General features: G+C 47.6%; 4 protein-coding genes and 1 long non-coding RNA gene across 8 annotated transcripts; 3 read left to right on the top strand and 2 right to left on the bottom strand.

The window, feature by feature from the left end:
• Positions 1-510: 510 nt before the first annotated feature.
• Positions 511-7,338, top strand: LOC133396952 (zinc finger protein 260-like). Its single transcript, XM_061667259.1, has 3 exons — positions 511-1,359; positions 2,096-2,148; positions 2,311-7,338. Exons 1-3 carry the CDS (start codon positions 602-604, stop codon positions 3,534-3,536), a joined length of 2,037 nt encoding a protein of 678 aa, XP_061523243.1. The 5' UTR covers positions 511-601; the 3' UTR covers positions 3,537-7,338.
• Positions 4,839-8,092, bottom strand: apex1 (APEX nuclease (multifunctional DNA repair enzyme) 1). The gene is made up of 5 exons (XM_061667262.1): positions 7,805-8,092; positions 6,944-7,054; positions 6,702-6,868; positions 6,421-6,613; positions 4,839-5,459 (listed from the first exon to the last, which is right to left on the bottom strand). Exons 2-5 carry the CDS (start codon positions 7,002-7,004, stop codon positions 4,945-4,947), a joined length of 936 nt encoding a protein of 311 aa, XP_061523246.1. The 5' UTR covers positions 7,005-7,054; positions 7,805-8,092; the 3' UTR covers positions 4,839-4,944.
• Positions 7,435-11,175, top strand: osgep (O-sialoglycoprotein endopeptidase). 2 transcript variants are annotated; one of them, XM_061667261.1, is made up of 12 exons: positions 7,435-8,401; positions 8,680-8,834; positions 8,946-9,065; positions 9,135-9,310; positions 9,400-9,495; positions 9,556-9,605; positions 9,681-9,759; positions 9,864-9,896; positions 9,977-10,067; positions 10,221-10,296; positions 10,593-10,691; positions 10,770-11,175. In XM_061667261.1, the coding sequence occupies exons 2-12, from the start codon at positions 8,720-8,722 to the stop codon at positions 10,807-10,809; spliced, it is 975 nt and encodes a 324-aa protein (XP_061523245.1). In that variant the 5' UTR covers positions 7,435-8,401; positions 8,680-8,719; the 3' UTR covers positions 10,810-11,175. The 2 variants fall into 2 exon arrangements, with proteins under 2 accessions (XP_061523245.1, XP_061523244.1); XM_061667260.1 differs by having other exon boundaries at positions 9,831-9,896.
• Positions 11,172-14,771, bottom strand: si:ch211-214j24.10 (uncharacterized protein LOC558894 homolog). The gene is made up of 4 exons (XM_061667263.1): positions 14,643-14,771; positions 12,860-13,579; positions 12,701-12,733; positions 11,172-12,017 (listed from the first exon to the last, which is right to left on the bottom strand). The coding sequence occupies exons 1-4, from the start codon at positions 14,656-14,658 to the stop codon at positions 11,968-11,970; spliced, it is 819 nt and encodes a 272-aa protein (XP_061523247.1). The 5' UTR covers positions 14,659-14,771; the 3' UTR covers positions 11,172-11,967.
• Positions 14,772-20,222: 5,451 nt separating this feature from the next.
• On the top strand, positions 20,223-21,978 carry LOC133397295 (uncharacterized). 3 transcript variants are annotated; one of them, XR_009767585.1, is made up of 4 exons: positions 20,223-21,099; positions 21,203-21,263; positions 21,348-21,800; positions 21,863-21,978. It is a non-coding gene; the product is annotated as an uncharacterized LOC133397295 (long non-coding RNA). The 3 variants fall into 3 exon arrangements; XR_009767586.1 differs by lacking the exon at positions 20,223-21,099 and having other exon boundaries at positions 21,169-21,263; positions 21,348-21,467; positions 21,551-21,800; XR_009767584.1 differs by lacking the exon at positions 20,223-21,099 and having other exon boundaries at positions 21,169-21,263.
• The last annotated feature ends 3,413 nt before the right edge of the window (positions 21,979-25,391 follow it).

Raw genomic sequence — 25,391 nt, 5'->3', positions numbered from 1 at the left:
TTTTGAGTTTGTACCTTATTTAACTTTGTAATTTTTGTACAGATGGACGATTTAGTCATTTGTATATATACTAATGAAATCCAATACAAGACAAACTGTAACCAAACTATTAGATGGACATCCCAGAATGATGCATTGCAGTTTCTTGTGACCATTTTTTGTCAATGTATATGTTTTGTTTTTGTTTTAATTTCATGTGTCAATTGCAGACTGTTGCCTGGCTCGGAGCTTCCATAGCAGATGGCTGTTTGCATTCACTCGCTGAAGCTAATGACCTGAAGGTTTTGCTCCAGCACCACAAACACCTCAGACGATTAGAGCAACACGGTAGGGTATGATTCCTAAGCAATTGATCCTTATATTCCAGAGGTTATTAACTGTAACTTATGTTTTAAAAAAAAAAAAAAAAAAAAAGTAGTTGCAGCCACAAGCATGGGGGACAACGTCCTTGCTTCGCTCTCTGCCTTTCCTACTTGTAGAATATCAATAGCTCAAGAGCAGCCTCACCAGTCAGCCCTGGATGAATGGAGTCACATCCACGAAACCACCGTGGACGAGGTGACTGTCGAGGTCACTGCGGAGGTTGAAGTTGACGAGCGTGATGCGACGATGGCAGAAAATGTCAGTTGCCTTTCGGAAGCAGACGGTGGGGTTGAACAAGCGGAAGCGACGACTACAGATGTGGATGAAGGTAAAGAAGAGGGAGGAATGGATGAAAAGCAGAGCGAGGTCACAAGGACGCACCAGGCAGACGTTCACCAAGACAACTCCTGCGTCCGTTAAGGCTCGGAGCTCTTCGGGACCTCACGACTGTCCGGACTGCGACAAGAAATTCAAGTTTGCCTCGTCGCTCACAGCCCACAGGGTCATCCACACAGGGGAGCGACCCCACCGCTGCTCCGATTGCGGTCGCCGCTTCTCTTTCCGCCAGGCCCTGGAGCGGCACAGGAAGACGCACAAAACAGGACGCGGTTACAATTGCGTCATCCGCGGGGAGACTTTTCAGTCCTCGTCAGGCCGCACCGAGCACAAGCAAACGCACATTGCGGACGGCACGTACACGTGCCCGCAACGCGAGAGGAAATTCACCCGGGTGCCGGCGCTCTCGAGGCACCTGAAAAGTCACAACGTGAGGTCGGCGGGCGTCGAGAGCGACGCCGCGGCGGAGGCGCCGGGAAACGCGGCCCCGGAAAACGTCGCCCAGGTCGCTCCCCTCGTCGACGTCCGCACGAGCCGGCGCAAACGAAAACCCACCGCGAAGATCCAAGCCATCGACTTGCAGAAACGCACGAACGGCAAGCGGAAACCCGAAGCCACCGGGGAGAGGCCAACGGCCTCGAAGTGTTTGCCCTTCAGTAGGTCAGTCTCCTGTGTTTATCTCTTCAATTCAAATGTTCTACCTTATGGAAAAATCCCCTCTAACCCGCAATATAATTTGCAATAAATTATGTAGTTCATGCCGACTGCAGCCTTCATATTGGGACAGAAAGGTATGCTGAGAAAACAAACAATAAAGCAATTACTCTTCCCTATCATAACTTCGGGTCTATTAAAAGCTCTGCTTACGATTGTGACATATCACATAAATGTGACATCCTGCATGAATAATGTAATTTCCTTTCGACAAAAAGGTGTATTATTACAGGAATCAAGTCCTATTTAATTTTCACAAACGCAAGGCATATTTTTATAGAATATAGTAGTCTCTTTAGGATAGAATAAAAGGTTTAATATTGTGAAAATAGTTTTATTTTTGAAATTCACTTGTTGAAATGGCTTCCCTTGTTTAACTTTGATGTCACTGTCATACTATTCTTGGGGGGGGGGGAATGATTCTATTTTCATGAGATTACAATTTTCTTCTTTAAAAAAATCAGAAAATGTTTTCACACGTCTGACTTTTTCTCCAAAATAGACAACTTTTTAAGTCCTACGGCATTTAAGGGAACACGTTATTTATGTTGAATTGGCCTTTGAATTATCAGGGAGTCCTTGGGAAAATATTCCCTAATAAGGAGTCCCATGGCCCCAAAATGTTTTGACAAGCCCTGGTTGAGTGTGTTAAACCACCCTTTGTTTACTCTCTCTCAAACAGTTCAGAGCATTCATACGGGTCACCCTCCGTCCTAAAGAAGGATGCTGATGAAAGTGAGTGTTTACTTTCTTTGTAGAGAAGCGGTAGGGCTCTTTCCTCCAAGGGAACATTACATTACAATTTTTTCACATTTGTTCAAATTTGACAGCTTTATTGGAAAATGGAATGGAAACATCGATTCGGTCTATAATGGAAAGCGTGCACGTTTCTGTCAGGTTGCGCGGCGGACGCCGCTTCGACAGCTTCCTCCCGTCCGGAGCGCTCCCTCCGCCAAGCAGAGAAACGGCGGCGCGTCCAGCGTGTTCACTCGGAGGATGACGAGACGGCCCTCGCTGACGAGCAATGTCGTTTTAACTGCCAAGATTGCGGCAAGAGGTTCAAATTCCTGTCCGTACTCGAGTCCCACCGGCGCATCCACACAGGTGAGCAGCCCTTCCTCTGCTCTCAGTGCGGGCGACGTTTCTCCTTCAAGCAGTCCCTGGAGAGACACAAGCAGACACACAGGTCCGGACGCAGGTACGAGCGCGTCACCCGCGGGGAGTTCTCCAAGCGCGTCGCGGCTCAGAGGTCGCGCGCGGAGAACGGCGAGTTTGCGTGCTCCGAGGGCGGCCGCGAGTTCGCGTGGAAGTCTGCCCCGGCGAGGCACCTCAAGACGCACGGCGAGGATGCGGACAAGGCGGCGAGTTCGCTTAAATGTCCTCGGTGCGAGCTGAGCTTCAGCTGCGCCAGCTACCTCGCCGGGCACCTGCGCACTCACCGGGAGGAGAGAGGGCACGCCTGCGGCTGCGGCAAGAGCTTCGCCTATCGGGCGGCGCTCACGGCGCACCAGCGCATCCACCAGAAAGACAGGCCGCACGTTTGTACGCAGTGCGGCAAGGGCTTCCTCTACAAAGGCGGCCTGGCGACCCACATGAAGATCCACTCGGAGGAGATGCCCTTCATGTGCTCGTTCTGCGGGAAGTGTTTCAAGAGGGAGCGCAACATGAAGAAGCACGAGCGCTGCCACACGAGAGAGAACGTCTACAGCTGTTCGCAGTGCGACAAGAGTTTCGTGTACAAGGCCACGCTGATCAGGCACGAGCTGACGCACTCGGGCGAGAGGCCGTACCTGTGCTCCGACTGCGGGAAGGGCTTCTTTTCCCACGCCGAGCTGCTCAAGCACGAGCGCTTCCACACGGGCCACAAGCCCTTCCAGTGCCCGCAATGCGAGAAGAAGTTCACCCAGTCGTGCTACCTGACCATTCACCTGCGCTACCACACGGGCGCGCGGCCTTACTCCTGCGTCGAATGCGACAAGAGCTTCCTCAGCGCCAACCGGCTGAAAAGACACACGCGGACGCACACGGGAGAGAAGCCCTTCCGCTGCGAGCTGTGCGGCAAAGGCTTCAGGCAGTCCTATCACCTCAAAACGCATCAGCGGACACATAACAAGATAGCGTGAAGACAAACCTTGGTCTCGAATTCAAAACGGCTCGCGAAGTAGTGTGAAATGATTCACGTCGGTCGCAATTAAACCTCCTCTGACGCTCGGATGAAATTCGCTTGCCTCATTGAGATCCAGAGGCTACTCGCAAAAAGTTCGGGATTTTCGAGTGAAATTTCAGGATAAACCGAGAATGCACTACGAGTGTTCTAGGCGAGCAGCATCATCATCATTATTATTATTCTATTCACAGGACACATTTGCTACGCAAATGCATGCAGTGAATCCAGAAAGTTCTCACAGCGCTACTTTTTCCCAAGTTTACCACATGAATATAAAACGGAATTAAAAAATATATACTATGCCTCAAAACTATACACACAACCGACAATGATTTGTGTGAGATTGTTGCAAAACGTATCATTAGAAAAGACCTGCTTAAAATTGTCATTATTCAGTCTTACTCTAAAATGGAATAAATATTGTTTTTCAAGTAGGACTTTGATTTGAACCATTTCGAAATCAAATTTTCCAAAATATTTTTCACGTTATCCCGTTGAGATTAAAATGACAATGCAGTTTTAAAGTATTCACAGCACTTCACTTTCCACATTTTATGTTAGCCTCATTCCAAAATGGATTTCATTTTCCTCTCAAAATTTTACACGCAAGACCTACTGATTTTGTATTTTTTTGGGGGGCAGGGCATAGTTTTTGTCCTCCCAGATGATTTTGTAGGGCGTGGTGCGTGGAATAGAATGAATTTTGGAAAAAGACCGTAACGTTTCAAAATGTGGAAAAAGCGAAGCGCTCCAAATACTTTGATATACTCAACAGTAGCGAGGCTTCAAAGGGAAGCGGCCACTGAGCTTTGAGTGTCATCAGCGGGTTGCAGCAGAGACACTGAAAGAGTTCCCAGCAAAGCATAAAATGGACATCGGTCCGTTTGTGGATGGTGAATTTTGATATTCAGCTTCCTGTCAGAGGTCAAATTAAGTTCACATGAGGTTGGAGCGCATTTGAGGCTCACCCTGAAATTTCACCCAAAAGCCCAATATCAACAACCGTGTCCAGGTTTTAGGGTTTAATAATGACCAGAATTTGTGTAGAAAGCACATTTTTATTCAAGTGTGATTACAAGACAAACAACATGACTGTTTTTTTTTTAATCGAGGCTTTGAACATTTTGTGACGGGAAGACAACTTTTGAAGGGTTTCGCCGAGGTTTTTTTCCCCCAGGTCAACGGCCGCACAGACAGAGCCCACAATGGTCTTAATTAGCTTACTTGTTTGAAAAAGATATTTTTTTTGGAACAACCGAAGAGGAATTGAGTTTTTCTAGCTTGGATTTGGGTGACGAACAGAAAAAGGCCAAAAGGGCATTTCTAAACTTAGCACCTAAGCTACTAGTGAACGTGCATAAAGGCTACACGGCAACGTGCAGCGTAATAGGGCAGTGGTCGCTCCCCACGGCTTTGTTGCGGATCTTGCTGTCGCACAGAGCGGGCACCAGGGATGACGACAGCACAAAATAATCGAGCCGCCAGCCCACGTTCTTTGACCTGGAATTCATCATGTAGGTCCAGAAGGTGTACGCGTTGGCCCGCTCGGGGTAGAGCTCGCGGAAGCTGTCGACGAAACCGGCCTCCAGCAGCTGGTCGAAGCCCTCGCGCTCCTCCGGGGTGAAGCCGGCGTTTTTCTTGTTGCCCTTCGGGTTCTTCAGGTCGATCTCCCGGTGGGCGACGTTGAGGTCGCCGCACAGCACGAGGGGCTTCTGCACGTCCAGCTCGCTCAAGTAGGCGCGGAAATCCACATCCCAGGTCTTGCGGTAATCTAAGCGCACCAGGCCTTTGCCGGCGTTGGGTACGTAGGCCGTCACCAGGTAGAAGGTGGGAAACTCTGCGGTGATGACGCGACCTTCCTTGTCGTGTTCCTCTTTACCTGAGCGAGTGAAGAAAGCCACCATAAGAAAACGCGCCAAGCGTTAGCAAAGAGTAGGCCGGTTATTGTTGAGAATAAGCAACGTTCACAGGAGTCGGGCATGGAAACGGAAGATTTTGGATTGGACCTCACTCCATCCACTTTTGTCCAGCCTCTGTTAAGGTTACGAACAGTACGGGGGATACTCGGGCCCAAACGGCTGACAACCTTGAGAATTGCGTACGAGTTGAAAGATGGCTTACGGATTTGATTTTGAAGAAATGCAGAATTAGCTCTAAAGCACACGCGTTTGTGGCAAAGACACCATATCTTCCGCTAACAACCCAGGCTAAACTTAGCTCCTCCCCGACCTACGGCCGTTAGTATCACTTCAACATACAGCGGCCGGTCTTACGAAAGGAGTTGAATTCGTTCCGCGCCGGTAACGCGTCGAAATGAATCAAAATACCATAAATCTGTTCCAATGTAAGGGAAAATACGTAGCACACTAAAATATTTGACTGAATAAAAACCCAGTAACGACGGTTAAAAGGAACGTAGAAAATGAAACGGTGCCTCGCGATCGATTCATTGCGGCTCCTTCCGGCGCGCGCGACTTGGCAACAGGGTAAAGAAGATCTGCCTGCAATCTGCCTACGTGTGTCGAAGCGCCGCTCGCGTTCAAATATGTCGCTTAAAGCGCGAGTACACAACCACGCGGATGGTATTTGTTCGCCCGTCTGTGTTTTTTTTCTGTTAGCATTAAGCTATGCGGTCGTTATAATAAATTGTCTTTGTTTTATGTTTAGTTTCACGGCAAACTTCAACCGGGAGTGACAATTAGTTTGAAAGGTTTTGTTTTTAAAGAATTGCGAATGATGCTCAAGTGCCGAGGTAAGTGGCGTTCGCCGTCACTAGTATACAGGTTTGTACCGCAACCCGTTCGGGCAGCAAAGTACGCAATCGTTAGACTAGCGCTCACCGATGCCGTAAGTCACTTTGACGGGCTCCGTTTTGCAAAGCACGGCCACGCCGCCGTAGCCCCCCTTGTCGTCCGACACGCACCAGTACTTGTGCGGGTACTCGGGCATGGACGTGATGTCAGCGGGCAGGTTTTTCTCCGCGCACTTGGTCTCCTGCAGGCACAGGATGTCTGGATTCTCCTCACGCACCCACTTGGAGGGGATGAACACAAGTGTTAACGGGGGGAAACAAAATGCATTCGCTTTGCCTGGGCTTTTTGGATTTCAAGCACCAACTCACACTCAGGCCGTTCTTCTTCACCCAAGCTCTCAGTCCGTCCACATTCCAGGAGGTGATCTTCATGTTGGCGTCGCGTCCATCTTTGCTGGTCATTTTGTCCGGGGGGTCTTCGTACAAAACGGGGGCTTCTGGTTCCTTAGATTTCTTGGCTTTCTTTGGAGTACTTTCTGTAAAATCGGGCACGATTGCAGCATACACGTTTAGGATTTTTTGAAAGCTGTCTTTTGTACTCCTGGACTAACCTGCTGCGGCGTCATTGTCCCCTTCTGCAGTCGCCTCTTCTGCCTTCTTGCCTCGCTTCATGCTCGAACGGAGGAAAACGCTTCGCAGACGCACAACACGCACAAGCGCCGCTGGGAAACGGATAAGAAAGAAAGAGAGAGAAAAAAAAGGAGTAACGTTAATATGAACACACACACTTTTTCACACTGGTTTCCAGAGCAATGTGCACATGTTTGTTTCAGTTTATTCTTTCCACAGCCCCGAGATTGTACGCACAGTATTATACCTATTGCGATATTGTTTGATGTACTTTTTCGTCTATGTACAAAGCTTGCAAAACACAGGTTTGGAAATGTGACTGAATCTCTGGACGTTTATTATTAAAGTTATTTGCAATGCTTTAAAAAAAAAAAAAGAGCACTTCAAAGATTTTGCCCAACACCTCAGCATCGTGCAAATTGCAACAATCAGTCCAAAAGTCATTATTGTAACCATTTTACAGCAGAATTGGACGCAGCTCAGTTGCAACTGTACCGAATATTTTGAGCAGTGACGATTATGCGTAATACCCAAATGAGAAAATGAGGCCGAGCCTGTGTTAGATGCGCTAACTTTCGACGTTTTATGCGATTTCTCACGAGACGCGACTCTCGACGGAGAATTTGAAGTGAATACTGCAGGAGGTCCGAGTTGCACAATGCACGACGCTAACCTTCGCGTTTCATTGTAACAAAGAGCGACCGGAGGCCTCCTTCTAAGCAAGCCATTAATTCCTCGCTTGCTCATCTCGCTTCCATCGAGATCGAACGGTGCGAGTTTCAAGATTTGTCACCGGAGCCCGAAAACAAATCCAGATTGTCACATCATGCAAATATTCTTACTTGCACTTTTCGCAGGATGCAAAGCCCCGGACACGCTGCTCGCTCACGGACCAGCAGTCACTCCCACCCCCCAAACGTTCATACGAAAGGTGAAGCTAATGCTATGCTAATGCGGCTGTAATGACACGAATCAAACCCGACCGAGCTTTCAAAGCTGCGAGGGCGCGCAAGGTTTGAAACACTGCAGGTTGCGCGAAACGGAAGGCGTCAAAGCGCTCGAGTTTTGCTACTTATGACACTTTATCGCAATGAATTCGCGCATGCGCAGCCATACATAACAGCGTACCGTTTTCCCACGCGCTCCTTCAAATTGACCCTCTCATCAATGCCTGCGAGAAATCCGATAAGAGATATCCATTTTTGATGTGTTATAAATCGCACACGAACACACGTAAAAGCGCTACCACGTTTTGAATGTACTTTAATACGTTATCGGGTGAAATATGCGCCAGATATGAATGCATTTGTTGAAACTTAAAAGTCAGGCGAATCGAACACTCCTTTCAGGTTTTTTGGGTTCTCGGGATTTCACCTGGACGAGTTACTTCGCCGAGGAAGTGAAATCTTTCTTAATCAACGCACCCAAGTGGAACAAATGTGAGTTTAGTAAAGAGCTAAATGTGCGTCGGTATTCATACTATTTCCCCTGTGGTACAAAAGAAGCTACTTGACATGCGGTTGTAGCAACATGGCGAACTGTAAAGAAGGAAAGTGGACTTTTTATTTGATTTTTTTAAACTGTAGGAAAGCAAATAACGTGTCGTATGATATATTTGTGCGAAAAAGCACAGTTAAAGTTAAATATACGTGCAACATATGGCACATTTGCACCGGTTTGAGTCGTGTCACTCGAATACATTGCATTGTCATTGCAGACCATTTTTCCTTCCCCCTTGAAATTCGTATGCAGCCGCAATGACTGTTGTAATCGGGTTTGAGGGCAGCGCCAATAAGATTGGCATTGGGATCATCAGGGATGGAGAAGTACTTTCCAATCCGAGACGGACCTACATTACCCCTCCTGGTGAAGGCAAGCCTTTTTTCTCTCTCTCTCTCTCGTCGAAACCTTGACAATGTAATCAGACGACAACAACCGCACTTCGTAAGTGTAAGACACTTTCATGTTTTTGCCCCTTAACAGGCTTCCAGCCAAGCGACACAGCCAGACATCATCGCTCTGTTATACTGACAGTCTTAAAGGAGGCTCTGGAGCAAGCGGGGCTAAAACCTTCCGACATAGACTGTGTGGCATATACGAAAGGTCGTTCGGCACGTTGACATTTGGAAGAAGGTGTTTTATGACGACATTTGTCATTTTCCTTCTCATCAGGTCCAGGCATGGGCGCGCCCTTGGTAACGGCGGCTCTGGTGGCTCGGACCGTGGCCCAGTTGTGGGGCAAGCCCCTCGTCGGCGTCAACCACTGCATCGGGCACATCGAGATGGGCCGACTCGTCACCGAAGCCGACAACCCCACCGTGCTTTACGTCAGCGGAGGGAACACGCAGGTCGGCGGCAGGATACGGTCGTACGTCGACGTGTTCGGAACAATCTTATCAAGTCATCGATAAACCTTTTTGCGTCTCCTCCCGCGAAGGTCATCGCTTACTCCGAGCGACGCTACAGAATATTCGGGGAGACTATCGACATCGCTGTCGGCAACTGTTTGGACAGATTCGCTCGAGTTATCAAGGTTTGTCTTGCGTTCATTGAAATGTAAGCGCATTTACACACGAAGTGTTTTTATGCGCAGATTTCAAACGATCCCAGTCCAGGCTACAACATAGAACAGATGGCGAAGAAGTAAGCGACGGCACACTAATGGTGTTTCTTCGTTTAGCCTCTTATTCATTTAGACGTTTTCATTGTATTATTTAGAGGCACTCGGTACGCGGAGCTGCCGTATACCGTAAAAGGAATGGATGTGTCATTTTCCGGGATACTTTCCTTCATTGAGGTGAGCGGTTGCAATAATTCTTAATTTGAAAAGAACATTATGAATCCACGTATGTGATGTCGTAATAATAGGAAGCTGCTCATAAGATGCTTGGATCCGGTCAGTGTACAGCAGAGGACTTGTGCTTCTCCCTGCAGGTTAGAATAAGTTGTCAACCAATATTCCGAATACGTACGTACGTACGTACGGACGGACATATTTTTGTCTGTTCCTTCAGGAGACGGTGTTCTCAATGCTGGTGGAAATCACAGAGCGGGCCATGGCTCACTGCGGCTCCCGAGAAGTCCTCATCGTCGGTGGTGTTGGCTGTAAGTACGTCAGGAACCATTGGAATGCGTCTGGGTTCGTATTCTGAGAAATGTCAAAATTCTGGGTTATACCCTTAAAGCTAAGCTTTTTTCTTTTCAAAAAAGAAAAATGTGCTTTAACATTAAATATGCCATCAAACAATGCATTCGCAGGTAACCTGCGCCTACAGGAGATGATGGGACTCATGTGCTCGGAAAGAGGAGCCAAACTTTTTGCCACAGATGAAAGGTAGACCAGTCTGTCCATACTACCGGTACTGTACTTAGGTCATGCAACACCCCGTACGCAGCAACTATATGGGAAGGTATTGTCCTAATATTTTGATTGCGCCATGTTTAATACCCAGTTAAAACGATGTGCAAATGAAAATGACTTTAGTGGTGCTCAGACAGCTAATTGGCAGAGAAAATTGTACAGCGTGTGTAGCGATTGTGCTAAACTGTGCGTTTTGAATGAAAAGATTAGTATGAAAAAAGTGCCCGCGTTTGTAATACCGCATCCATAAATCAATGTTTCTACTGTAGATTCTGTATCGACAACGGCGCCATGATCGCGCAAGCCGGCTGGGAAATGTTTCGATCCGGGCAAGTGACCGAGCTCGAGGACTCGTGGATCACGCAGAGGTAGGGCGCACTTTAAATTTGCAACTCATCTCGGGTGTTTTTGGTCATTCCTAAACCTGACCCTTGCTCCGGTTGCAGGTACAGAACAGATGAAGTGGAGGTGACGTGGAGAGACTGACGGGGCAAACGGCACGTAAAGGGAAAGTTTTTTGAGCGTCCCGTGAGATGAAGCACCCACACGGCAACTATCCTCTCAGGTAGCTTCTGATATATTGCGCATCTGACAAGTCGGATCACGGGAAGCGCAGCCCGTCCTCGAGCGCGCCGAGGAGGAAGCGGTCGTTTTTTCTCGAACGGACCGCTCGTTACCTCCCGCGCACTTGATGCCTGTCAAGAAAATGTGTTTAAATTCAGTAAGACACGAACGAGACTTTAAATGTACTGCGCTTCAGTTTAATGTCTGTTGTTTTAGAAAACTGTCGCTAAAATATTGAATAGATTCCAGTGGCAAATTAATTTCCAATAAATAACAGCAGCAAGTCAAGTTTATTTACTTTTATTAAGCAATACTGTTCACGTACATTCCTCCTCCAGTGTAATTTTTTTCCAAATTATTTTTCAAAAATCAACATATTGAACACTAAGCTCCCTTATGAATTCATGAGCAACATTCACCTGATTAGAAAACAAACGAAAGAACGGAAGGGGGGGGGAGAACCGGCATTTAGCTCTGACAGGGCTAAAGGGGGAAATAGTACTGTGCCTTTGAATACACCCCCTCTGTAAACCCAAAAGTTAACAGTAAAACTCGAGCAGGTATATAAGACATGTCAAACGGAGTCGGAGTGGGTGGAAAAAAAAAAAGACATCACCGCGAGAGGTGCTGGCACGGCCATCGCTAATAACAGATTTAACAAAGTGCTTGATTGACCACTCGCTTTGCACGGGACACAGTTTGTTAAAACTGTAACGTTCAAAAAAGGGGAGGAAAAAAATTCAATTACAGCTTCTCAAAGATTATTAAAAGAGGGGGGGGGGACCCAGTCTCACACACACAAGATAAAATTCATAACGGGGCGATGGAACAACGGTCTGATTACTTAAGGCAGACTTTTTAATAAGGCGTTTAAAAAAAAAAAAAAAAGTTCATTGCTGTAAGATCTCAAAAAGGAGTTAGTCCAAAGTGTCTCAGTGTGGCTTTGCATGAAGACATCATCCTGAGTGCAGCGTGTGAGAGGGGACTCCGAGAATTGTCCGTCGTTACGTCAGTGCGCACGAAGGCGCGTGTAGATTGCGTGCGCGTCGGTCTATATACGCTTCGGGGTTCCGCGCGCCACTAGGCCGGGTGCTCCCGGAAGTCCTTGTACCACATGACTCTTTTGGGATCTGAGAAGAGAAGACAAACAGGTTCTTAGAAAAAGTAATAACCAAGCCCGTTTAAAACCCAGTGAAAATCCAAGGACAGACACCAGAAAAACAAACTTTTTTTTGTTTTAGTTCTCCAACATGATTGTAAATGCATTTGAAGACAAAAAAAGAACAGGAAGCATAAAACGCAAATTTCAGAGGCGCGGTTTTTGGTGGGATCGCAAGCGCCCCGGCGTGAGCTGCGGCTCAATGCAGCTCCTGCACGGTTGTGCTCATTTGGTTTTCTTTATCCCATTAAAAAAAAACACTGCTTCATATGACATCAAATAAACGGTGGAAAAGTGTATCCGTGGCTGACTCTCCTTTCCCACGTGCAAGGCCATTACAGTAAGTATAGTGTAAAAACCATTTTTTCAAAATAAATAATAAAAGTCTACTAGCGGGGGTGTGAACAAGGAACCACGATGTCGCGTGGGAAAACCTGTAAAGACACCAGTACCACAAGTTATGCATGAAGCTTGAGTCGTGAATTAGTTTATACGTAATTTAATAATTTCCATTTTAGATGCTAAGATACTTAATTGGGCTAGTTTAACAAAGGGTAATCAACTCCAAATCAACCACTGATTTTCACATTTACTTTTAAAATAAAACTGCTGTATCTTCTCATGTTCCGATGACTTTCCCGTTCGACAACGTACCTTTTTTCTGTTTGTTGCAGATTGCATTCCATTCTGCAGAGAAACCCAAAAAAGGGGGTGTTAGAAAACAACATTCTCGCGCGATTGATAGTTACCTTCTGAACTTCTCCTCCATTTTTTTTTACGGTGGTTTTCCAGTTATCGCTCGTGAAGAGTTACCTCTATTATGGAAGTTGAGAGCCTCCACAAGGTGGCGACAACTGAGTAGCAGCTCCCCGTTGTTCTCGTCCAGCTCAGGGCGTGTCGCCGGGGCGGCGGAGGTAGCGAAGGGCCTGGGCGTTTCTTCGGGTCGAGGGGCGGGGGGATCGGCGGCGGGGTGAGGGTCCGCGCCCTCCGGAACGGGCCTCGGCTCGCTGATGAAACTCAGCCCCCATTGGTTCTGGAGCAGAACACCGATGGCGTGGCGGTCCTCCTCCAGAACGCCGCCAGTCGCTTTGGCCTTCACCTTGGAGGCGTAGCTGACGGCCGGCTGCAGCTTGGCGGGGCTGTCCTGCACCGGGAAGGCGGGCGGGGGCTTGAGCAGCGACAGACTGTCCTCCACCCACCTCTCTTTCCGGGTAAGCTTTCGGGAGCGATTGAGGTCCTTCTGGCCGGCGTCTCGGCGAAGGCCGCGGCCTTTGTGCTGCTGGCCCTTGCGCTCTTTTTCCACGCGGAAGCCGAAGGCGTGCGAGCGGGTCGGTCCGATCGGGTCCGCGTCGGGGGAGAGCTGCCGGGGCCGCCCTCCGGAAAGGCAGCCTCCTCCGCCCCCGCCGCAGTTGCCGGAGCCGGGCGACAGGCGGCGGTTTCGGACGTGCGGCTCCGGGTTGGCGGTCGCGACGAGGACAGCTGGGTCGCACAGGGTATCGGACTCGCACACAGTGTTACTGGCTTCCCACGTACCTGGAAGAACACACGCACGTCATTTATAGGGATAGACTGATTACGGGCGCCGGTACTCAGCATTTGGGTCTCTTGCCTGACAGGGAGCCATTTGTTTCTTAAAATGTTCCAGTTTTTTAAGAAATTGAAATGTAAAAAGATGTCAGTGTTAACATGTTGGCAGTCCGACAAGCTGTTTAATTAACATATGCTTAAAGGCTTTGAGACAAAGTTAGGTTTTGGAGTTAGTATTGAAAATCGATTTGTCTTTTACTGCAAGTAAAGATCAGCTCCAAATACCAGTTGTGGGCTTTCTTGACTCTTAATAATCAGTATAGACCCCTCTCTCTCTCGAATTAATTGACAACTCAGAGCTAAAATGAAATCTAGTAAAATGATTATTGAAAGAGACAAAACGTGTTGGAATCAGACATCATAGGGCTTAAGTGTTCCACTCAGTGTTTATAATCAAAGACAAATCCTTTTATTGTGACGGTGGTTATTTAGGCCACTTTAAAGAAAAGACGACATATTCTCCGTAGTGAGCGTCCGTCGCACCGAGCGGGTGACGTCACCAAAACCGGAGCCTCTCAGGGCAAACGGATGAAGTCGGAAGATATCAAACACCGGCCCGGTTGGCCCTCCTCGCCAAACGACACACGGCGAACAAATCGGGGAGTTCAACACCGCGAAACGGATCACGGATGCCCCAACGGAACATTCGAGAACTCCACGCGACGAAGTAGCAGAAGCAGCTTGAGATCCTGTTACGAGCGCACCTTTTATTCACAGCGTCACGATAAGTTCGAAACACAGTGGACGTCGGAACCCCCCAAATCGTGGACAAAAGTCGAGTTTCGACCGTCGCCGCCGAACCGGGGAAGCTTTTCCTCCCAAGAAATGGAAACGTTAGCTAAGCTAGCCGCGCTCATCAAAGTTTCGTAACAAGCCCCATTCAATGCAAAGCGAGGAGCAGCCAGCCGAGCTCCTCGAGCGAGCGGCGCTAGCCATGTCGGCAAACGCCCGAATAACGTGTCCAGTACGCCCTTTGCGGCTAATATGGCGACGAGTGGAGCGGACGTACCCGTCTTGATATGCATGTCTTTTCGCGGAAAGTGTCGAAGAGCGCGGACCGTTGAGTGAACTTTTGTTTACAGCGTCGGAATAACGTCGTCTCGCCTTCTCGCTGCCAGCACCAGGAAACGACACGACAATGTGGGTGGGGGGAGGAAGCGGGCCCGGAAATCAACGCTCCGGCTGGAAACGCGGACGCGACGCGGCGCAGAAACGGACCGGGAGCACACGTGACAACCACGTTGCGGACGTTGTATAGTTTGATTTGTAAAAGAACAGAGGAACACTTATTGATTAGTTGTCTCATAATTGTTGCATTAATTTAGCGGGGGGGGGGGGGGGGGGGTTTCCTCACCTTAAATCTGTCATTTGAAACGTGTTCATGTATTTGTATTTTTTTCATCAATGTGTTTTGCTAATTAAAAATCCCAAAATGTCCAAATTCCAATGAAGTATTCTCTTATTGAAGTCAACTATGTCTGTTTATTTTTTTGTTTTATCTTTTTAAGTGCGGCGTGCGGACTGTTAAGCGCGAGCCTGTGCTTTCGTCAGTGAAGATGAAACGGTAAAGGAACATTTCAGATGTAAGATCGAAGGCAGACTTCAGGGAATTAAAAAAAAAACAAACAAGAAATCGTAATTTGCTTTACTTATTTGAATACCGAGAAAGGAATGTTTGATCTTTTCATTCGTTTTACCGAATAACTTGATGCCGGCAGAGCCGGCACATCCTCACGCGATCAGAATCGGAGGTATTTTCTTTCTCCGACTTCGCGTGCGGGACCTCCCGGTTTGAGTGGCGTTCGAGTGCACTTTCCCCGGCGGGAGGTGGGAAAAGTCCGACTTCCCGCTTTTCCGTTTGTTCTCTGCGGGGTAATGTAGTAAAAGGAATCCTTTAGGAGACTTTTAGTCGTCGGAAAACGGCCGAAAATCCTTCCGTGTCCAGAAGTTCCGACGGTATCGTGTGGGGAAACGATGACGAGGTGAGCGGATCACGTTTGTACGCCGTACGGATTTGGTTGAAAGTTGTGATGCGTTCCTCTGGTCTTCGCGCCAACAGATTGACATCAAGTGTCGCCGCATGTCCGAATTCCCACCTGAGGCAGCTGCACAAGCTTACGGACTTCTCCGAGTCGAAGCGAACTCCCTCCGCCGGGACGACGAACGCGTCCGGCGCCTTCGGGTACCTTCGACGCCTACCGTGGGAATGAATACTTTACAAACGGCCCAATACAGTGTAAGGCAATTGGGATTTTCGTGGACCCACGTCAGATGCTTTGTCAGTTCCATTTTGTCAATGTCTTGCCACTGTTTGCGTGTTTGTTATCGTTTCAGGTCACGGAGCGTAAACTGAAGAAGAAGAAGCCAGCCCCGCTTCTCACACGTATCGTTTACGTTATCGCGAAGGGGCGGCGAGCGGCGGGTCGGAAAAGAGGGAAAAGCACGACGTTAATCGCTGAGCTATCGTGCGACGGAGTGGCGAAAGACCGAGAAAAGCGATGACAAAGAAATATTGTTCCATAGCTCTGGCTGGAACCGCGTTGAAGTCGACGGTTAGCCAAGTTTGAACAACAAAATAAGCCAACGAATGCGCGTCCGGAGATGTAAATGTCAAAGAATTCACGGCCAGGAGAGAACGGGGTCAGGTTGAAAGTTGATTATTACGGTTATTAATAATAATAAATCTTCGAGATATACGATAACCTTCGTTCGTCGTATCAGTCGCAATAGCGGATCTAGGAAGCGGAAATAGATAATCGCGTTCAAGAGAAGACGCCGGTCCGCGCGTAAAGTATCCAATTCTTATCAGCAAGTTATTTGTCTGTTTGCAAAATAGTGTGCAGAGTTTGAATGGACTTTTTTGAATTGACTTGCTTTATTTCTGAATTTTCATGTTGTTTTCCACCAAGGCTGAAAACAGAATCGGTTAAAGGCGACTTAAACCGTAGACGCGGATATTTTTGACGAGGGCGTGTCGAATTTCCATCCACTTTGACTCAGTCTGCAACCGCGGCCGCCGTTACGAGGAAGTTTTTCAACACAGAAACGTCGGTTCCAATTCATAAGATTTCACGTCAGCGCGCGGCAAAGCGGTCGCACGACACGTCGGCAGAATAGTTGGCGACCGGCCGACTCGGTGGGAACGAAGCAGTGAAATGAGAAGCGCAAAAACAAAAGAAAAGTATAAATAAAGAGGGCGGTTGCAGTAAGACTTCAAACATGGATGTGACTATTAAAAAAAAAAAAGCAATATACAATCCAAACAGAAAGGGAAAGTGGATGATTTTATTTTCAGTAACACAAAATGACGTCAATGTTCACGCCGCACCGGGGAAGTCAGTTTGCTTTGTTTTTTTGGTCGTTGGCGACGTATCCGATTGTTTGACGTCAATCCGAAGGAAACAATTTGTAAGAGAAGTGGGTTATTTTGATGTAATTTGATCGACAACGGTAAAGACAATTGAAGGTATTTTTTGTAATTCAGCAATAGTACGGTCTCCCGCGCTGAAACAGCCACGCTTAAAGTCCCCTTTTCAAATGGTTATGGACGATGTGAAATTTTGGGCATTCACAGTAAAGGCAATCGTTATCGACAGGGCAAACGGCCGCGGCCCGCTGAAATACGCTCGTCGCGTAACGGTGAAGACGTTAAACAGCTTCGCGGTCGTCGTGCCAGTCACATAAGTTTTGCGCGTCGCCCTTCAAAGTCCGCGGATACGCGCGCATCAGTGATCCCGACTCGTCACGAAACCCTGTTGTTTGATTTTTCCCGTGCGCTATCGCGCCAGTGCAAAATGGCCGCCTCGTCCCGGCACTTGAGGTCAGATCCCTCCGGTGTATCGCAACAACATCACGAGGCAGCTGGAAATAATTGAAATAGTCGTATCAGTGAAATTGATTTTCAAAAGGCAATGGGGCATTATTTACCGTATTTACCGTGATCGACGAAATGACACGGAAACGACCCGTCGAAACGGGCCACGTAGCCGACGCGACCGCGTCGCTCGGATCGTCGAACGGCAAGAAACGTCCCGATCGTTCGACAAAATGGAGACGCGTGACCCCCATCGAGCGCTGTCGCCCTCTTGTTTGAACGCAGCCTATATGGCTTGTTTGTCAACGTTTTCAATTGACTGATTTTTGGATCGCAGCGGGTCGGGCAGTGTTTTACGTGAATGTTTTTCCCTCTGAAGCAGAGTGAAAAGAGTACAGAATTCCACGTGAAGTCGGAGTTTCGGGGAGGCGACGCGTTGGGTCGGTATTAGGTTGGAAGGTCTCACCGGTTGTTTTGTCGAGGCAAAAGAATGCGAATAAACAAATTTGCATCAGTGCCATCAAATGAATTGATGTCATCTAAAGTTGTTGTTTTAGCATCTTACTAATGTTTTTCATCATTGTGTGAAAAGTGCTTGCTTTTATTGATTGCTTCCTTTTTGTCTTCTGTTAAGAGAATGTTTTTTGCATTTGAACAGGTTATGTCAGGCTGTACTTTTATTAAAGAAAATAAATCAAAAAGAAAACAAGCGCTGGACGATAACGCACCATTGTCTTTTCACACATTTGACAAATGTTTGATTAAAAAACACAAAAGAAAAAGTGTTTTTGACACCACAGAACCCCCACAAAGCAGTATACGGTATATTTGATGTTATTCTGAGATTATCATCATAGCCAGTCAGTCAAATATAAGAGAGAGAGGCTCCAATTGTGAAAATATCCTACGTTTGGTTGATTTTTTTCCCCCCGCAAGCCCGTCAGCCGCGTCGGCATTTGAACCGATACTGGTACCGATTGAGGGTGTTTTTGCACGTGTTTACGTGGTAACAATGATGCAATAATAAAAAGATGAAATGTTTTCATTGGTTCTTCTTACTAGGCACGGTAAGGCGCATAAAAGAGCAATTTCTATCAATGTCCCTTTGACATGTAGCGATCTAACTGTCGGCGGGACATGGTTCATGTCATATTTGAAAAGTGACTTCTTTGACCCCATTTGGAAGGTACTTATTTGCGAGAGACCGGACCTTTCCCCACCACTGTATGTCATTTACAAAGTGATAGAAGACAGCTATTTTGATCCGAAATAGAATGTTATCTTGTTGTTGGCGTGATGGCAATTGTATGCTTTTAGAAATTTTGGATGAGATGGAAGTGGCCCTTTGCTGTTAAATAGCTGCATCGAAAAGAAATAAAAATGTCTTGTCGTTTCATACTTGTAGAGTGGGAAATTGCGTTTGTAAATAAGGGATCGTGATCATGAAATAATCTTGGAGGGGTGAATTTCCAGGCATTTTGCCCATTCATTCTTTAGCAGGTAATATTTGGCAATTGTAAACATTTAGCGTCAAGAGACCTTCAATAATGAGCCGACGAGCAATAGGCACCCGATTGGCATTTTGAAGAAAAATGGTTGTATCATCAGCAACTCGGCAAATGGCAACTGCTCTGGCGGCAATTGTTAAACACCGCAGAGCAGTGTGGGGATTGGGCAGGATCGTTGGTGGAGAGGACGCAATTAAGTGCAGGCGCGCGCGCGCGCGGCCACTTGAGCGGGCCAAGCGATCGCACCTGCGGAGGGCGTGGCGCAGCGGATATAGGTGGCGCTTTGGCAGCTGGCCGGGATGCAGTCGGCGACGCGGTCGCCCGGGGAGCGCAGGTAAGCGGCGCGAGCTGACAGTTCAGGCTGAGGCTAAGCTTTGCGGCTAATCGCTAAGCCTTGCAATGCGTTTCTCTCTCCCCAGTTTAGCGCCGTGACCATCCCGGTTCGTGTCGACGGAGAGGAGCGTTGAAGCACGTCTTGCGCGAGGCGTCAAAGGTGAGCTTTGACGCCCAATGGAGAGACTCCGAAGGAAGCGTTTTCTCTGTGTTGTGTACTTTTTGCTTTCAGCAGCACGAGGAGGAGTTGAACCGAAGGGGCGGCCTGCGAGGAGCTGGACGGGAGGAATCCGAGATGCTTCCCGCAGTTAAATCGGTTGAAGTTTCCGCAGTTGAATCCGATTGCAAATTTGTGCAAACGGGTTTTTCTCTCTCTCTCTCGTCTGTCTTTGCAGATCGTTGACGAACTGGAGCGGAACGGCGCCCTCCTGTGGGCGGAGGGGCAACTGCAGCGTTCCGTCTGCACTGGCTGTTTTGCGCTCTCTCTCTCTCTCTCTCGTCTGTCTTTGTAGATCGTTGACGAACTGGAACGGAACGGCGCCCTCCTGTGGGCGGAAGGGCAACTGCAGCGTTCCGTCTCCACTGGCTGTTTTGCTCTCTCTCTCTCTCTCGTCTGTCTTTGCAGATCGTTGACGAACTGGAGCGGAACGGCGCCCTCCTGTGGGCGGAGGGGCAACTGCAGCGTTCCGTCTACACTGGCTGTTTTGCTCTCTCTCTCTCTCGTCTGTCTTTGCAGATCGTTGACGAACTGGAGCGGAACGGCGCCCTCCTGTGGGCGGAGGGGCAACTGCAGCGTTCCGTCTACACTGACTGTTTTGCTCTCTCTCTCTCTCGTCTGTCTTTGCAGATCGTTGACGAACTGGAGCGGAACGGCGCCCTCCCGTGGGCGGAGGGGCAACTGCAGCGTTCCGTCTCCACTGGCTGTTTTGCTCTCTCTCTCTCGTCTGTCTTTGCAGAGCGTTGACGAACTGGAGCGGAATGGCGCCCTCCTGTGGGCGGAGGGGCAACTGCAGCGTTCCGTCTACACTGGCTGTTTTGCTCTCTCTCTCTCGTCTGTCTTTGCAGATCGTTGACGAACTGGTGCGGAACGGCGCCCTCCTGTGGGCGGAGGGGCAACTGCAGCGTTCCGTCTACACTGGCTGTTTTGCTCTCTCTCTCTCGTCTGTCTTTGCAGATCGTTGACGAACTGGAGCGGAACGGCGCCCTCCTGTGGGCGGAGGGGCAGCGTTCCGTCTCCACTGGCTGTTTTGCTCTCTCTCTCTCATCTGTCTTTGCAGATCGTTGACGAACTGGAGCGGAACGGCGCCCTCTTGTGGGCGGAGGGGCAGCGTTCCGTCTCCACTGGCTGTTTTGCTCTCTCTCATGTCTTTGCAGATCGTTGAACAACTGGAGCGGAACGGCGCCCTCTTGTGTGCGGAGGACGCAACTGCAGCGTTCATTCTCCACTGGCTGTTTTGCTCTCTCTCTCCCCCCCGTCTTTGCAGATCGTTGACGGAGCGGAACGGCGCCCTCCTGTGGGCGGAACGGCAACTGCAGCGTTCCGTCTCCACTGGATGTTTTGCTCTCTCTCTCTCTCTCGTCTGTCTTTGCAGATCGTTGACGAACTGGAGCGGAACGGTGCCCTCCTGTGGCAAGAGGGCGCAACTGCAGCGTTCAGTCTCCACTGGATGCTGCTTTGCTCGGTGACCTCCGAGGTCGTCGAGCATGTGCCACGTTGGCAGATTGTGCTGATTTAGGGCACCTGCGGCGCCCAGGACGCAGTCTACACGAGTAGTGAGCCCGTTTGGCTCTCTGTCGCTGCTTTCCACAGGGTTAGTTGGCCTGTCCGCTGCCTAAATTTTTGCAATTACGACGAGCAGCATTCCCTGTCAAAGTAAATTGGATGGATGCATTTGTTTTGTTTTTGCTTTGTAGTGCCCTGTGGCTGAAAAGAAGTTGGAGCAGCAGCTATCAATGAGATTCAGAAGATCCAGAGGTCAGCGCACACGTTTGTCTGGAAATATATTGCCATATGCACTCTGAGTCACAGCGTTAATTTAAGATTTGATTTGCCCTGCAGAGCGGTGTGAGACTTTTGACCGGAGTGGCTGCAGCGTCCGTTCCAAGATGGTGATCCTGATGTGGTTGGAAAATTGTGCTGAAGAGGCAACCTGAGGCTAAAGTGTATTTCAACAGCCACGTAAATCTGAGCTGACGCTCCAGGTTTCATTGCAAGTGTTCATGCACTTGAAAGGAATTTGAATGAGTGTATTTTTTTTGCAGGCTGACAACCACTTGACGAGGGCATTGAAGTTCCAAGTAAATTTGAAGAAAAGTCTCACTTCATCCAATAATGTGCATCCTCTGGCCTCGTGTTTTGAAATGGCTGTGACAGTTGTATTCCAAGTAAGTGGTGTAAGCAGGTTGTGAATTTGTAGTGGTTTTGTTTTTGCAGTTTCCTGAGGACCACTGCTGCGGTGACGTGCCCGGTTATTGTTGTCAGAGCAGGGGACAATGGGAATAGCATTAACAGGTAATTATTATTTTTTGAGGCAAATCACTGAGAAGTCATGAATTGCTCATGGTGTGTTCCAGGTTCCTGAGCCAGTGGGAGGAGAAGGCACCAGGAGAGCAGACCAGTGAGTAAATGACATGGTTGCAAACAGCATCCTTGTCATTTGCAATGTTTGTTTTGAATAAAGGTTTTTTGGAAAAAATCCTTTTTCCTGCCCCCTTTTTGTTGCTTTAGACCCTCGAAGACGTCGCAGTCGCAGTTAAAGTTTAAGTCTAAGTCGACGGTCGACTTAGACTTAGACGGAAGACGGAAACGGGAACGCCCTCACACGTAGGCTTTTAGTGCACAAGGCTGTTTCCGACCTCACACACAGACTTTTATTGCACAAGGCTAACATAACATGATTGAATCCAACTTCTTCCACTGCAAGTGAGGCTCGAGGTTACTTTGTACACCAGGTCTTGCGCTGTTGGCACCAAACACAGATGGAGAGTCTTGGAGGCCACAGTGCGAATGTTTCAAAGCCTGAAAATGAATCATTGAACATAAGCTGTCAACTAAATCACACAATACTTGCAGGAAATAACTTGAGCAAAATGGACAACATTTCTGAAGGCAATGCCAGGGAACCTCCACAGCAAATGCATTTCTGGGCCATGAAGTGGAAAATGACACTGGCTCAAACAGTCATTTACAAACAAATCTTGGAATCCGCTTGCAGGTTCTTCACGTTAATCCTGCAACATAACACCAAACACAAAAACTTGCATTGTCTCACTTTCTTCTGGCATCCCCCACAATAAAATCGGAACTAAAGGTTCCTATTTCGCAACAATCATTGACATGGGTTAAAGAAAAAAGGGACCCAATGTGTTTAATGCCATCTTAGCTAAGAACGCCAATTCACATTATGTGAATTGACAGTTTTATTTATTTACAACAATTATGAATGAGCTTTTCAGGGGGACTGTAGTTTGGGTCTCAGACTCCAATCCTCACGGGGAGTAACAAAGTAGGACCGTTTCTTGGATACCTTGGGTAACAAAACAATGATTGAAGTGACAAGCAAGCATACTTCTACCTGCAGAATTACAGACAATAATGTTCACACAGCTGGTTATTTTCCTCAACCTACTGCTACTCAAACATTTCTAGGTCTACATTTAAGAAACTAAATCGACTTTTTGAGCGAGTAAAATAGGTTGGATACTTCAACAGTCTGTGATCTGCGAAGCATGCAGGTCATTTTTTAAACAGCCTGAACAAATGTCACCTTATCTTCAATTTAGGCCTCAGGCTGCGTTTGCCTATCAGTCGTGACGACTGCGTTAGTATCGCGACATTTACAACTGGTACTCGCTGAACTGGGGAAGGAAATCAATTCGTTTATCCAACCCCGTCTGATTTTTAACGTTGCCCACTGACAAATCTGTACTTTTAATGGTAGGTTTGTGACACTATGTTTAATCTGCATTTTATGGAGTGAAATAAGTATTTGGCTCTCCCTTCATGAAAGTACTGCTCCTGGCCATCAACTACGACAAACATCGGGACTTGCCAACGAGTGCGTCTCCGCCTAGTCGTGTTTTCAAGGGACATCAACTACTTATTTCACTCAATTAATTGCAAAATCACTTCAATCTTGTGATTCAAATATTGGTACAATTATAGACCATGTCAGTGAGGGCTCAAATTATTATTTCCTATACTGTATTGACAACAATAAAAAGCATGCCACATGTTTGTGTGTCTGCTTTCATTTTAATTCATCCATACATTTGCATGTCACTCAAAACGCCTCTGTTCTTATTCTCGCTACCATGGCTGCAAGGTATACAAACGGTCCTACAGATGCTAGTTCAAAAGTCAGTGACGGGATTGGATGATGAAAAGCCAGACTACAGTCCAGGTGAAGGAGTCGCCCTAAAAATTTCATTCAACACCATCCTGGAAGCCAAAATGGCATAAAACGCATAGAAAAGTGGAGGATCCACTCACGCAGGCATCCATGTACAAATTACTTACCTGAAGTTACGCTTTCCTCGGTTCTTCTCCTGGACGTGTCGACACGGCGACGTTGAAAAGACAATTCAGAAAATTCAACTCTCACAAAGCATCTCAAGTGCGTTTGAGTGATGAATCCCACCGTCACAAGAAGCGATGTCAAAGGCCGCGTCGACTCTTTGACAGGCTATGGGGACAAAAAGCAGCAGTAAACATTCAGCATTACCCATTTACACCTTCACTTTGTGTCCTATTCCCATTCGCACACATCCTACTAAAAATAGCATCTTTTTAACGGCGTGCGATGTATAGTTGTGTTCAACGGCCACTGCGGTAAAATGTTTATGGAAGTTTGACATTTTCCCTCTTGTTCATAAACCACTTGTAAAACCAATTTCATTTCTCTTCATACACTACCATTATCAATATAAAAAGACAAGCACTTCAACAGACAATTGGTAGAATCATTTGCAACTACAAAGGTAAAGGCACAGTGGGGGCGCGGCACAAACGGGATGCTGTCCGCCGCCTGAAGCCAAAGGTGGAGCGAAATCCCCGGGCGAGAGGACTCGTCGGAGGGAGGGCCTCGGGTTTCGGCCCGGACGATAAGGCGCACCTTACGCAACCTGCTCCCTCGGTATGGCAAAAACCACAAAGCTTTTGGGATACTGTCCTCTGGAGCGACAACACTAAATGACAACTCTTCGGTCCTACGGCTCAAGAATATGACCGGAGCAGGAACAACCAAACCTATGAAGAAAAGATCGCCTCGTCTACCGTGACGCGTGGCGGGTTGTCAGTCACGCTCTGGGACTGTTTTGCTACTACAGGTAACATGAACTCCATCATCTCCCAACGAGATCTTGGGCGTACACCTGACTTAAATCCCACAGAAGACCCTTCAAGGCAGAGGCAGTGGGCCGATGGAGGTGCACGCCCCCCCCCGGTTTTTTCTCTTTGTGCCTTCAGCGTGGCCATACGAGCTACACTTTCCTATCAACACCCCCCCACCGCAACAACAAAACATCATTTGTTGGTATACAATAACCCCCCCCCCCCCCTTACTGTATGACGCAAAATCTTTGTCTATATTACAACTCCTTATTTGATCAGATGAAAACTAAAAATGTCAAACTTGCTCAAACATTTTAATGCTTTGTGGGCTGAAGAATGTAACAACTGAGCCTTTTATTTTTCCCAACATATGAATACCTCATTTTGAACACCGTACAGAGTATGGTTTCCCTTTAATGACAAATACTGTAACATCCAATTTCGTTTCCACAGTGTCTTACTACACTTTGTTTTTCTTATCATACATGGTAATTAAAAATAACACCTTACTATACAAGTGTACATGGTCACTTTCCCCCCTACATACATGCTCCATTTTATTACATTTAGGTATACCTACATCCAAGTTTTTGACCAGTAATGTACACACACAAAATTCTGACATCGAAAAGTAGCAAGTCATAGTACAAATTTGTCTCACTATACATGAAATGTTACAATTTGTCATTCGTAATGTCCTTTTTAATTGTCCTAACTAGTACGTCATCAAAATTCTTTCACTGTATGCATTCCTTCAAATGTTTTACGATA

This window comes from Phycodurus eques, chromosome 22 (assembly GCF_024500275.1).
Source record: "Phycodurus eques isolate BA_2022a chromosome 22, UOR_Pequ_1.1, whole genome shotgun sequence".
Classification (NCBI taxonomy): Eukaryota; Metazoa; Chordata; class Actinopteri; order Syngnathiformes; family Syngnathidae; genus Phycodurus; species Phycodurus eques.
This window is presented reverse-complemented; position numbering and strand designations above follow the sequence as displayed.

Excerpts from the sequence above, each read along its gene's own strand:
- si:ch211-214j24.10 (XM_061667263.1), bottom strand. Across the intron at positions 12,734-12,859 it reads TCTCAACTTCCATAATAGAG|AATGGAATGCAATCTGCAAC; the intron begins GTAACTCTTCAC and ends GTTTCTCTGCAG. Across the intron at positions 12,018-12,700 it reads CTGCAACAAACAGAAAAAAG|ATCCCAAAAGAGTCATGTGG; the intron begins GTACGTTGTCGA and ends TTCTCTTCTCAG.
- LOC133396952 (XM_061667259.1), top strand. The coding sequence starts at position 602 with ATGCGACGATGGCAGAAAATGTCAGTTGCCTTTCGGAAGCAGACGGTG. Across the intron at positions 1,360-2,095 it reads AAGTGTTTGCCCTTCAGTAG|TTCAGAGCATTCATACGGGT; the intron begins GTCAGTCTCCTG and ends TCTCTCAAACAG. Across the intron at positions 2,149-2,310 it reads AAAGAAGGATGCTGATGAAA|GTTGCGCGGCGGACGCCGCT; the intron begins GTGAGTGTTTAC and ends CGTTTCTGTCAG.
- osgep (XM_061667260.1), top strand. The coding sequence starts at position 8,720 with ATGACTGTTGTAATCGGGTTTGAGGGCAGCGCCAATAAGATTGGCATT. Across the intron at positions 9,496-9,555 it reads GATTCGCTCGAGTTATCAAG|ATTTCAAACGATCCCAGTCC; the intron begins GTTTGTCTTGCG and ends TTTTATGCGCAG. Across the intron at positions 10,297-10,592 it reads CTTTTTGCCACAGATGAAAG|ATTCTGTATCGACAACGGCG; the intron begins GTAGACCAGTCT and ends TTTCTACTGTAG.
- apex1 (XM_061667262.1), bottom strand. The coding sequence starts at position 7,004 with ATGAAGCGAGGCAAGAAGGCAGAAGAGGCGACTGCAGAAGGGGACAAT. Across the intron at positions 6,869-6,943 it reads GGACAATGACGCCGCAGCAG|AAAGTACTCCAAAGAAAGCC; the intron begins GTTAGTCCAGGA and ends CCGATTTTACAG. Across the intron at positions 5,460-6,420 it reads CAAAGTGACTTACGGCATCG|GTAAAGAGGAACACGACAAG; the intron begins GTGAGCGCTAGT and ends TCACTCGCTCAG.